General features: G+C 41.2%; 1 protein-coding gene across 1 annotated transcript in view; it reads left to right on the top strand.

Moving 5' to 3' along the window:
• Positions 1–2,707: 2,707 nt before the first annotated feature.
• The window catches only part of PRKD3 (protein kinase D3), a 91,931-nt gene continuing 81,768 nt past the window's right edge, over positions 2,708–12,870 (top strand). The window contains exons 1-2 of the mRNA XM_054022694.1: positions 2,708–2,804; positions 6,730–7,810. Of these exons, the coding sequence (XP_053878669.1) occupies positions 7,520–7,810 (291 nt within the window). The 5' untranslated portion in view covers positions 2,708–2,804; positions 6,730–7,519. The remainder of the gene's footprint in view (positions 2,805–6,729; positions 7,811–12,870) is intronic.

Here is a 12,870-nt window from a genome sequence, read left to right as displayed (position 1 = left end):
TCTGTCAGCTGCAGTGTTTAAAGGTCTAATCTGAAGTCAGAGGAAAGACTCCTATTGACTTCAGTGGCCTTTGGATCTGTTCTTAAGTGCATAAGATGAAGGACATGAAAAAGTACATTGACCAGCCTTCCATGTCTTGATGGGCAGCGATCTCAATCTGGCAACACTAAAGAGATGATAATTAATGTACTTCTGTTTATAGCTTTCTTCCTCCAAGTGATCTCAACATGATTTAAAAATATTCAACTTAATAGTACCTCTGTACATGAGTAGGTATTATTACACCCACTGCATAGAGATGTTAAAGTAAAATCTTTCAAAAGTGGCCACTGATCTTTAGACATCCATTTTGGTCCCCAAAAAACAGAGGCATCCAAAACTGGTCACCACTTCTGAAAATTTGGGCCTAATGCCCTGATCCTACAAAGACTCAGGTCTAGCTCAGTGGTTTGAGCATTGGCCTGCTAAACCCAGGGTTGTGAGTTCAATCCTTGAGGGGGCCATTTAGAGAGCTGGGGCAAAAATCTGTCTGGGGATTGATCCTGCTTTGAGCAGGAGGTTGGACTAGATGACCTCCTGAGGTCCCTTCTAACCCTGAGATTCTATGATATGCTTAACTTTATACATGGTGAAAAGTTAAGCATATGGACTCCAATAAAACAAAGGCCTATCCTGAATACAACCCACTAAAGCTGCATTCATCTTAGTCTAGTCATACATAAATGCATCACTTGGGCAGATATTTGTGTTAGCTCTCCGAGCTCTGGTCAAGTGTTGTATCAAGCCTATTTATTGGCCACAAAGAGTCCATTACTAACACTTACAGTGAACTCCACTCCCAACACAACCTTCCAAATAAGCATGCTAATATAGCCCAGCTCTAAAACATTCTCATAGCATGAACCACATTTGAAGGGAAAGCTTGTCACATGGATCTTCTCCCTTTTTGCAATTCTGTGGATTATTTCCATTCCTAATCACTTAACAACCCAGTAACTACAGCAATTGCCTGTATGCTAGGGAGATATTTAACATATACTTAGCTGTCTTTAATGTGATTTAACAGCTGAAGACAAGGAAAACTGGCACCATGTGACCAGTCAACTCTCCTTAGAGAAGTTGTTGAGCAAGTGCACAGTGGACAATTTTGGGAACCTCTTAGGGTGACCAGGCAGCAAATACGAAAAATCAGGATGGGAGGTGGGGGGTAATAGGAGCCTGTATAAGAAAAAGACCCAAAAATCGGGACTGTCCCTATAAAATCGGGACATCTGGTCACCCTAGAACCTCTGCACTATGGTATTTTGTTACACAATTAGTCCATTTGTCCTAGCACTTAAAAGGGTAGGTCCAGGCAGGTACAGTATCACCAAATTGTATCAGGAGTATCTGTTCTACAATTTATAAAGGAAAGATGGACATGGAGGTGTGAGTAAGGATACAGAGGTCTATGGCAAGGGTAATCAATTACTTTTTTGCAAAGGTCCAGACTCCAGAGAAAAATAATACAAAAATAATAAGTAAATAAGATTTCAAGGTCCATTCAAAAGTGTCTGGCGGCCCTGATTTGGCCTGCAGTCTTATTGACTACCCCGGTCTATAGCTTTAATCATTTGCAGACACCTAAAATTTTTTGCATAGAGGTCCATACTCCTTTGGAAATTAGACATAGTCTGTGGACTCCGAGGGGTCGGTGGATCACGGGTTGAAATCTACTGGCATGATCTAATGAAGGAGAAGCACAGGAGATAGAGAGCAGAAAGCTGCCTAGACTTACGGGTTTGAACAGTGAGAACTCGATGAAGGACTTGGGTTTGGAAAATGCCTGTTGATTATTGCAGATGTTCTGCCAGTTTTCCCACAATGGGAAATTAATACATAAAGAAGGGGAACTGAGAATCAGATTTCTTGTATTAACAAAATTACAGTGAGAAAAGTTGTAAAACCCTTTTGGAAATGTAACTTAATATTTCTGGTGGGAACCAGCAGCACTGGATGCAACACAATGAGGTGTGTGGAAATTGCAGCAAGTGTGCAATGGAAGCAAGTGCACAGGAGCCATAGTGCAAATGTGCAACATACTAAGCAGCTAGGCACTAGGCAGGGTGCAAACATGCAACACAATGAGCAGACATATATGGCAGCTCTAGTGCAAATGTGCCACAACTTGGAGCGATTGGTAGCCGTGGTGCAAACGTACAACACAATGACCAGACGGCTGTCACCTCAGACCTGCCCGCCTTCCCCCACCCCGAGTGGGCAGGAGCGGGTGGGTTTGCGGCCAGGGTTCAGCTGTGCCGCTCCGCCTGCGATGGCGGGTTTGGCGGTTTCCTGTAGCGTTTCGGGGAGATCTGCGTGCGCTGGGAGGGGCTCCCCGGGGCTGGGCACACCCCAGGCAGGGGTGAGGCCTCTCATGGGCTCCCCACAGCGGCGGGAAGGTAATTGCACGGCGCCCCCAATAACTGCTGCGCTGCCTCCTCATCCTAGTGCCCCCCGCCCGCGGCCTCGTGAGCCATTCAGAGCATCAACCGCCACAGGCAGCAAACTAACGGAAACTTTGGCTGGAGCCCTGCGCATGCGCCGCCCCACCCCCTCGCCCAGCTCCCGCAGGGCATGGCGGGGGTTGTCGTTTCTTCGCTGTGCTCGGCGGAGGCAGGGAGCGGGAGGTCGAACCACAGCTCCCGGCAGCCCCTGCGTCCCACCCTGTCCCGGGCGTCTCTGTGGATGCGGGGAGCAGCGGGGATAATGAGATGCGTGTGAAGCGGCTCTGTCCCGCGGGGCGCCGGAGTCGCTCTGTCCCGCAGGTGAGTAGCGGGCTGCGCGCGGGCGGAGGGGTCGAGGCAGGAGCCGTGCGCGGGGCAACCCCGGTGGCAGCACCGCCCTTCCTGGGAGGCTGGGTCTGGGGTGCAGCCAGCGCAGGCTCCGGGAGTCCGCGGGGCAGCCCGGGCTCCGGGCGCTGCGCTGCTGCTACGGGGCCGCGGATTCCTCAGCGCCGACCCGGGCGGCCCCGGGCTCCCGCTGGGGTGGGGGGGACCTTGACTTGCGGGAACGGGCTGAGGCCACATCATCTCCGGAGAGAGGTGCAACCGCTCGCCTGGGGAGGGGGGTCGCTTTACCGCGGGTGACTTCAAAAGTGGCTCCCGGGGGGAGGTCTGGAAACTTTCAGTTCCCCCCGGCTCCGAATCAGAAACGGTGTGAACGAGCGAGCCGGCCACTCCCATTCCCGCGCGCTGCCCGGGACAGACCGACTTGTCCCTACACCGTGCGGGGCCATCGTCCGCGCCCTTCTCCAGGGCCACGGGGGGTAACGGGATCACGCAGAGCCCGCTGCAAAGCCTCGCCACACGTGTGAGTAGCTCCTTCGAGCTCGGGGGCCCCATGGCATGAGTAGGGGGTTTGCAGGGCTGGACCCAAGTAGTGTATGACGTGGGCCTTCTCGGTCAGTCCTGCCAAAAACATAACTTCCAGGAGAGTGAGAAAACTAGTAACAGCCCAGCCAACCACTTGCCGACGAGGAAGAGGAGTCGTGTTTTATCTGTATTATTGTGGCACCTCCGAGTCTCAATCACAGACTAGGAGCCCGTGCCCACGGTTCTGAAAGGTCTAAGTAAGAATAATGGGGATGAATTTATGAGAGCGAAAAATGTAGGTTGAACATTAGGAAAAATTCTCTGAAAGATCTAATACTTTGTGAAACAATCATCAAACGATCATGGTGGAAGATCACTTGGGACTTTTGAAACTGGACATGAACACACACTGAAAAAAGTAGTGTACCGAGCACTGTTGTACTGGCAGGGGAGTGGACTCTAGATCATCTAATAGGTCATTTTAATCTTTGATTTCTGGGGTTCTGTGAACTATTTTATTTTTACAATTTTAAAGCATTCCAGGAATGAGTATTGATTTCAAAATTTAATTTTTAAAATGTATATAAAGTAACTAATTTTTTTAATCCCTTTGTAATCCTTGCATGGGGAAACTGTATAGACATAAGTTATATTTACATGGAATAGTCTTGTTAAATGAACCTTTCTGGTAGTACAACAATCAGCCCCCATTTTCAATAAACTACTTTAAACATTTACGTGCAGATAATAAAAAATTGGCATTAAAAAACTTAAATACAAATATTTAACATTTTAAAATGTTGTTAGTATAAGAATCGGGAAATATAAGTGACACCCTGGCCTACAGCATGCATCCAGTATCTACATTTGACCTGGTTTCTCTTAATTTCTAGCCACCAATGACCTCACATCAGTTAATTCTTTCATCTCCTTCTCTTGCCCACATCTCTGTACTTCCTTCTATACTATTCCATATTCTTGGAACCACTTCCCCAAATTTGTTCACTAAACCACTTATCTTGCTTCCTTTAATATGCCACCTAAAATCTAATTGCTGCTATCTCATCTATGAGAAGTGAGGGATAGGAAAGGAGTACACGGAAAAACACACACAACAACCAGCTCTCAGAGTTAAAGGAACAGTTAAGATGTTCACATGCTTTATTGCAGTGGTTCTCAACCAGGGGTACGTGTACCCCTGGAGGTACTCGGAGGTCTTCCGGGCGTACATCAACTCATCTAGATACTTGCTTAGTTTTACAACAGGCTACATAACAAGCTCTAGTGAAGTCAGTACAAACTAAAATTTCATAGACAGTGATTTGGTTATACTGCTCTGTATACTATACACTGAAATGTAAGTACAATATTTATATTCCAATTGATTTATTTTATATTTATATGGTAAAAATGAGAAAGTAAGCAATTTTTCAGTAAGTGTGTGGTGTGACACTTGTATTTTTGTCTGATTTTGTAAGTTTTTAAGTGAGGTGAAACTTGGGGGTACACAAGACAAATCAGACTCTTGAAGGGGGTACAGTAGTCTTTAAAGGTTGAGAGTCACTGCTTTACTGAGTAAATGCATGATCTTACTATCACTTTTGCCTTCTTCTCTGCTTTGTTTGTTTATGGCCCTAATTTGTATTGTGACAAATGTGCTTTTTGAGGCAGGGACTGTCTTTATTTTTCCTAGGTGGCTAACACACTTTTGAGCACACAAAAAGTAATAATTTTGTTGTAACTAGTTACACTGAAAGACTAAATAGATAAAAATTTACTTTCCTTTTTTGGATGAGGTAATTGTGACAAGCTACGGTATTAACCTTGCAATAAGCCACCTTTATGTCCTGGTAGCGGAGCTCCATACCAGCAGTTTTGATTGCTGGATCAGGGACTAATTTTCCTCCCATCTTTACATCACTTTTATAACTTTTTACGTACACACACTCATGTGGCTCTTTGGTTAAATTGTGGATAAATATTCACCAGTAGTTTTATTCTGTTAAATTAGTCTTGTAATGTTAATCAGCCTTATTCCTACTCAGGGTAGTTTTTATTTCCTGTCCAGAAGAAAGCATGGAGTTATTTAACTTTTTTAGGATTAATTTAATTGTTAGAGATAGTAATGTTCTCTGTGAGCATCCCTCATCTACAGAAAATGTGATGAAAAGCATGTGAGCTTTTATGTCTTATATTGATTTGTTTTTGAAAAAAGTACATTTTATATATAGTATCCTTATACTTGGGTCACCTGGTGGAGCGTTTAGATAGTTTCATTTGATGGGAGCAGAGTTACATGGGGAAATGCAGAAATGTTTGTTTTCTGTTATTTCAACGATATTTATTGAAACTGTGGAAGATACATTGATGAACCGGCGACATTTCTCTGAAATGCTGTGCACTCTCTGCAAAATATTGAGCATCCTTAATTTCTGAGGTTGTCAATAGGAGTCATAGAATTGTGCCCTCAGTCCTGTTTCAGATTAGTATATGTCTGACATGACATTTCATTGTGTGTTAAACTGTTATATTGCTCACTGTTGAAATGCAAATATGCCTCACTTTGTTCTTTAATACAGCCAAATAATAAAGCTCAGCGCTATTAAAAATTCAGCCAGAGCTGTTGGTGTAGACAAAATGTATTCAATGAATGGTTATTCAGCATAGCTCCTGAATGCTTGAAATGCTGGTTCAGGCAATGTCATTTTACAACAAATAATCAGAGTCCATAATTACCAGATGCAGAGCAAAAAATAATTAAAATAATCACAAAACAATAATAAATACATATAAAAAAGTGGCAGGTTCACTGTTTGTCAGGTATAAGAACATTAATATGGTGTACAGTAGCTCTTTTGAAAACGTGTAAATATCTTTCTACTGCTAAACTTTTCTAGGTGCTGTATTTCACATTTTGATATTGAATGAATAATATTAGAAATTCCAAGTTAAGTGCCAGAGAATTTTCTAATGATAATATTGTGGTTTTGTGAATGATTGCATTTAATGTATTTCTTATCCCACCCACAACCTACAAACCAATATACCCATAAAACAGAGCTGTGCTCAGCCCTTCTACATCAATAATTACAGTATGAACCACTCTTTCCTCTGACATTACTGGGAAAAACAATCATGAAATGTCAAATGTAGCAGGTATGCTGGGTAGCTTTAGGCACCCTGTACACAGTATGGCATATAACAAGGAAGCAGTTAAGCATCTGTTATTAACCAACAAAATGAATGTAAAAATTGATTAATTACACTAGATGTATTTGCAAGGAATTAATACTACTTTGAAACTAATGTGATTATACTGCTATTATGCAAAATTATAAACTAATTTGAAATAATAACATCAATTTTTTCCATCTACCAGGCAGAATACGACGTTTCAAAATGCTGCAGATTATCTGGGTGAACCTAGAGATTAGATTTAATGTGCTTGTGTTTTTAGAAATGCTGTTCCTGCATTTCATGAGATAAAACACTTCACAAAAATGAAAAATTGGAGATCAATGAAGGTAACTTTTTTACCATGTCCGTACATGTTAATGAACTCTGAGAAGAACTTTTGAAGAAAGAATAGATTCGTCATAAACACTGATATACGCAGTATTATTGGCTCAGGATGCTATCCACATGTTTTTTTGTTTAAATAGAAAAAGACATCTAAGTGAAGATGAGCCTTTGTTTGATATATAGTGTCTGGAGTTAAGTGAGAGAGGAAATATTTTCAAAGATCTACCAACAGTATTCTCTATCTGAGACCAAGATTTTCTCAAAAGAAATAAAATGAAGGACCTGTGTGAAAAAGTGGCATTGATTTATTCCTCTGAAGGAGACAATTTCATGATGATTTAAGCCTCTCCCAACATCTGGATGTGGTGCTAAAGGCAAGTCTGTGTCTTTGATCAGCTGATTGAAACTGTGGAAAGAGGACCTTTAATTTAAAGTAACTTCCGGCTGAAATTCTCTTGCTCATCAGCTTGAACAGAATTAAAGGGAAAATGAACATGACGTATCAGTCAGGGGACTTTTACTGAACTGAAAAAGGGAAACTTTAGACTGTCCTTTAAACTGTAAAATTATAACAAACACCCTGTTCAAATATTTTTTTAAAAAAAGTTGACTACAAGGCAGATCTCTACAGATTTAAAGAAAGTCAGATGTCAGCAAACAATTCCTCTCCTCCATCCTTACAGAAATTTTCTCCTCCTGCATCTCATGCTGCTGCACCACCAACCCCTTCTCTGTCTTCAAGTCCCCAATCGGGACTCTCCAACCGGCTGTCCAATGGCAGCCTCAGTACACAGAGTCTCACCAACTCGAGGGGCTCTGTGCATGGGGTCTCATTCCTGCTGCAGATTGGTCTCACTCGGGAGACTGTCACCATTGAAGCTCAGGACTTGTCCCTCTCATCTGTCAAAGACCTAGTCTGTTCTATAGTTTACCAGAAGGTACAGTATAACAACATAAAATGCTGTTGATTGTAATAATTGTTTTAATTTTACTGTCATCGCTATCACTCTGGTAATTTGGATACATCAAGTAGTTATGTGCAGAGACAAGACCAGTGTTGGAATTGTGTTAAGGTTGATCCCATGTAGTGCTAAAAGATGTATCTCCCAAGATGGGAGTATCAGTTAAAAGGAAGTGGGCTCTCCTTATGTCTGGCTTCTGAAATCCTACAACAATAGAAATGCAGTAATAAAGTTGGACTCTTCATACAGTAATAAGTTTTGATAATATAGAAAGCATGTTATTTTTTTCCCCTTGTGGTTGTAGTCAGTGTTGCTGCTCTCTAGCAGTGTTCTTCTGTGGTCGTTTCCACTATGTATTTGCGTTGAAGAAAACATTGTTCAGCAGTATTCTTGGTATAACACAGCAATTCTCAAACTGTAGTCCTTGGACCAGTGGTGGCTCACAGAATGATTGCTGGTGGTCTGCAGGGGTCAGGTGGGTCACATGGTATTGGGTCTTCTTGTTTACAGCTACAAAATTTCATTAAAAGGCAGCTAATACTTTTTCTAATATTTCTTTTCCATGTGAGCAATTGCTATAGTTGGCACAAGGATGCAATATGCTCTTCAGTGGGAGGAGAGGGTATCAATGAGACAATTTTTCTATTAAGATGGGGGTCTGCAGTGTGGAAAAATTGAGAAACCCTAGTGTAGGCTAAAATGTTCTGAGTTGGTAGAAAGGAAATGTGCATTTCGTTATTTATGTTCATGTGTTGCATTTATGTATAGATTACATGCTATTAACCAAATTTAAAGTTCACGTTAAGTTTCAAGCAAATAATAAAACCAACCTAATTTTATCTATTCCCTCAAATGAGTTGTTATATTAAACAGTTTTATAGAAGGGGAGTAGGAAAAATCATGGGAGAAAATAAACACAATGGGAGTGTGGACTAAGTTGCTTTTCTTTGCCTGTAATTGTTTTTATTTCTCTGAACTATGTTATGAATAGATAGGCTTATTAGACTTGTAATACAGTGTTCTTTTCCCTTATTTAGGATTTTGAGAGGGTGAAGGTAAGCTCGATATGAGCACCAGTATCTAGATAATCTAATTGCGTTTCCCCTTCTCCATAAGATTTTTTTTTTTTGTATTCTCGTTCTGTTCCACTTTTTTTTTTTTTTTTAAGATAGATAGTAAACATATTGATTTCACAGAAGTTTTGTGAGCTACCAAAATAGTTCAGGCAATGACCCATGTAATTTTTGGTGGGGAAAAAATATAGGTAGGACATAAAAGTTAGCATCACTACTGTTTCCAACCTTTTATGGTCCTTGTTTCTTTTTCTTTCATCTCCCTCTTTTTGCATCTGTATGTATGCTTGTTTCTTCCTGTCTTCACATTTGTGACACCTTTCACTATGTTCATTCTCTCTCATTTTGGCACTTCCTGTCTATTCTTCGTGGCCTCAGCTACAGTTGTTTCATAGCTCAAGTTCAGAAGCACATTATATGTGGAGCCAGTTATATTGTAAAATTGGCTAGGGTTTCAAGATCCTGCTCTTCCTCTCCCCAACTGACTTTAATGCATCTGTATACTAACTGTTGTGACTGATGATGCCAATAGAGAGCTGCTTAGGGAGAGCATGTCCCGTGCAGGCAGCAAACAACTGCCCAGGAAATTGGGGGAGGGCTGCTTGTGTGTGTTGGACTTACCTTTCATAAGTACTTTTGCAGCTAGTGCACAAGTGGCAATACTGTATCCTGCCAGGAACTGATCCTGAGGTCAGGTGGCAGAGCCACAATTATATCCATAAATATGTTCTATTAACATAAAGTTCTCAAGCTTACACTTTGAGAATTATTCTGCACACAGATACTTATTGTCCCATCAGGAATGCCTTGTAATTTGGTAATATTCAGGCCTCACCTACCTGTGGCATTTCATAGCAGGCTCAGTGTCTCTTCTCTTGACCAGTTAACTTCTCCCGGCCTCAGGACAGTACACAGCTTGTTCTCATGCAGGTTCAGGAGATGCACACTTTTAAAAAACTGCTAATAGTAAATTTGTAGAAGTTTAGGCATTGTGATTTTTTTTGAACTGTTTCTAACTTTTGTTCTTATTTAAAAATTTCTCAACTCTACTGATAGTTTCCTTTTACTCTCGGTATTTCTTCCCTATGTTTCTTATTATTGCTTCTAAGTCATATTTCAATTGCATGTTATTTCTTTGTATAGCTGGGATGAGGGAAACCACACTTGATCAGTCTCTGTAGCCTCAGACACCTCTGCATCTGAGGTTGAATTGCCTGGCTACCTTCAATAGCTCCCTACCTCAGGACAAGCTGTAGTAGAATTTTAAAGAATGTTGGTTTGGGGGCTCCAGCTGTCCTCACAGAGTGCGGATTAGTAGCCCTTTCCCCGTCATAACCTGGAGCAGCAGGGGCAGGATTTCTTTGCAAGTCTTTCCAAATACCTCATATTTGCCCCTCTTAAAAACAGTTATCTTCAAGCATGTTTTAATTTCTCTTAGAGGAGTTCAGTATACTTGAAAACTACACTTCCATCAGAAAGTATAGTAGTTACTGCAGGTAACAGCTAAAAGTTCTATAACTGAAATTAGAGAGCTGTTTTCTTTTTTCCAGTTTACTTTGTGTGTAGTCAGTTTTGCTGTTTTGACAATGGTCAGTTGGACTTCCTGTTTCATGCACTGCCCTTGGGGGATCTCAGTTCATCCAGGTCCTGCAAGAGTAGCAGCAGCAGAATTGAAATTGAAGTGGGAGTGGGCATACCTTTTCACTGAGAGGAAGGGGAAGAGAGAGAAGATTGGAGGGCCAAAAATGTCTGGTTTGCTCTTGAACTTGCCCTCAAAACTCCTTTTAAACATCATCAAGAGAGCAGAAATAAACCTTTCCAAATTGAAATTCAGAGCATTCTGTGTATAGGGGATTCTGTATCCGAACATTTTTTTTTTTTAAATTAGGCAGTTTAAACAAGTCAAGTTGTCACTGTTCTTTAAATCTGACAGGGATGTTCCCAAATTATCCTTATTTTTACAACCATGCCTGAACCATAATTGGCACTGCTTCTGTCTTTCCTTATTTAGATTACCTGTGTACCAGCTACATTTTTGTCAGGGTGGAGTTTGGAGAAGAACCTTAGGCATAACCAAATAAAAATATAAACTTAAAATGCATGTTGTTAAAAATAGACATTCATATGTAACAAGTGTGTTAGAGCAGAGCGAGTCTTGCTATCTGGTAAGATGTGGGAGCTGCCTCCATAGTACCCGATTTAATATTTAAATCTGCTGCTAACTGCAACTGCTCTCTTCCCTGCACACCCTCTGATGTCAGGAATGAAGTGAAAAGTAGAACTGTTTAGCAGCTCTCACTAGAAAACTAGTGTTTTAATGCATTTTGTGAAGTGTTCAGCTGACAGTGTGCTCTAAATTGTAACTAGTATTTTCTTTATTCTAGATAAAGTAGAGGCAGTTTTCTCATAAATTTATTATAAATAAGAAAAAGATGTTTTACCAGTTTAGTTTTTTTTGTCCTGTTTTCTTTAGAACAGCAATCTCTGGCAAGATCTCCCCTCTTTCCCATTCTAAAGAGTCTCTTCTGTTATCTCTCTCTACCCTTGCAACCTGTTCCCATTCTTTCTCAACTCTCGTCATCCTTGATTCCCTCTGTTATTTTGGCTTTCTCTTATCTTTACCTGCAATCTCTTCTGTGGCTGATTTTCTTTTTGCCTTGAATTATATTTTTGTGTGTGTGTGTAGTTCTCATTTTCCTTTCTAACTACTATTCTCCCTTTGTCTTAAAAGTCATAGTGTGTGATGTTTTTTTCACACTTCTTAGATTTCTTCCCCTCTCAATTTCTTTATGGTCCTTCCAAGTTGGCTTCCTCTCCTCCATTTCCTGAAACTGTCCTGACTAATGATCACCACCTGGCAAAGTCAAAGGGACACTCCTTATTTATATTCATCACTCCTCAGATTTCTCTCCTCTTTGATTTCATCATTCTGTGCTCTCCCTTTTCTCCTTCTATCGCCATATATGTTGGCCTCCCTGAGGGTTCTATTCCTAGTCCCCTCCTTTTCTTTCTCTGACCGCATCTATTTCCTCTGCTTCATCTACCACCTCCACACTTATTCCCAAATCTAGCTCTTTACATTCATTCTCATATTTCTTGTTCAATCTATCTCTTGGATTCTGATATCATTCCCCAATTTTCTTCTTTCTTCCTAATCTGCCTCCTTTAACTCTATTAACAATTCCTTTCCATTCTGTCTGCCAGGCTCTCAATCCTAATATCTTTTTTTGCTCTTCTCTCCTCCCATATGCAATCTCTTATGTTTTGTCACTTATACCTCTAGCATCTTCAAAATCCAGCCTACCACGTCATCTGCACAGCTGAAACCCATGTGTGGCACCTGGACACCTTGATTACTGTAACCTTCCCTTGTTTGGCATCTCTGGTTCTCATTTCTTCACCCCTCTAGCAATAATGTTTTGGATACACTAAAGTCGTCATCTTCTCTCTCCACTCCAACTGTGTTAGTCCCCTTTTTGAATCCCACCATTAGCTTCCCATCTCTTTCAGCATCAAATTCAAGATCCTACATTATCTTGTCTCCTCCACCTGTGTCTCTGGATCTTTGTGTACTTCTCCATCCTTTTACCTGATTGTTACCTTGATCTCCTCTTTTCAGGTTTGGCTTTTGCCTTTGATCATTTTGCCTTCCATACTCTGAGTAATCTTCCTGTTATTGTCTGGCAAGATTCTGTTTGCTTACTTCACATCTCTTTATAGCCCACCTCCTCTGCCAGCAGTCCTTCATATCTTCTCATAACAATCTTCTCCATCCTTCCCTGAACTATTGCTTACTGTTTTGTCTTATCAGAATTGGGGCCTCAATCTGTTAAAAACTTACACATATGATAATCTTATTGAGTTTGCAGGATCAGGGTCTTGAAGTATTTGCAGGATTTGTGGGTGGGCAGTGTAGTTGAAGGAGCACAATCAACTTGAAAGCTAGTCATTTTCAAGAAGGAA

Source organism: Malaclemys terrapin, chromosome 3, assembly GCF_027887155.1.
Source record: "Malaclemys terrapin pileata isolate rMalTer1 chromosome 3, rMalTer1.hap1, whole genome shotgun sequence".
NCBI classification, from domain to species: domain Eukaryota; kingdom Metazoa; phylum Chordata; order Testudines; family Emydidae; genus Malaclemys; species Malaclemys terrapin.
Note: the sequence above shows the minus strand (reverse complement) of the source record. Positions and strands in the feature narration are given on the sequence as shown.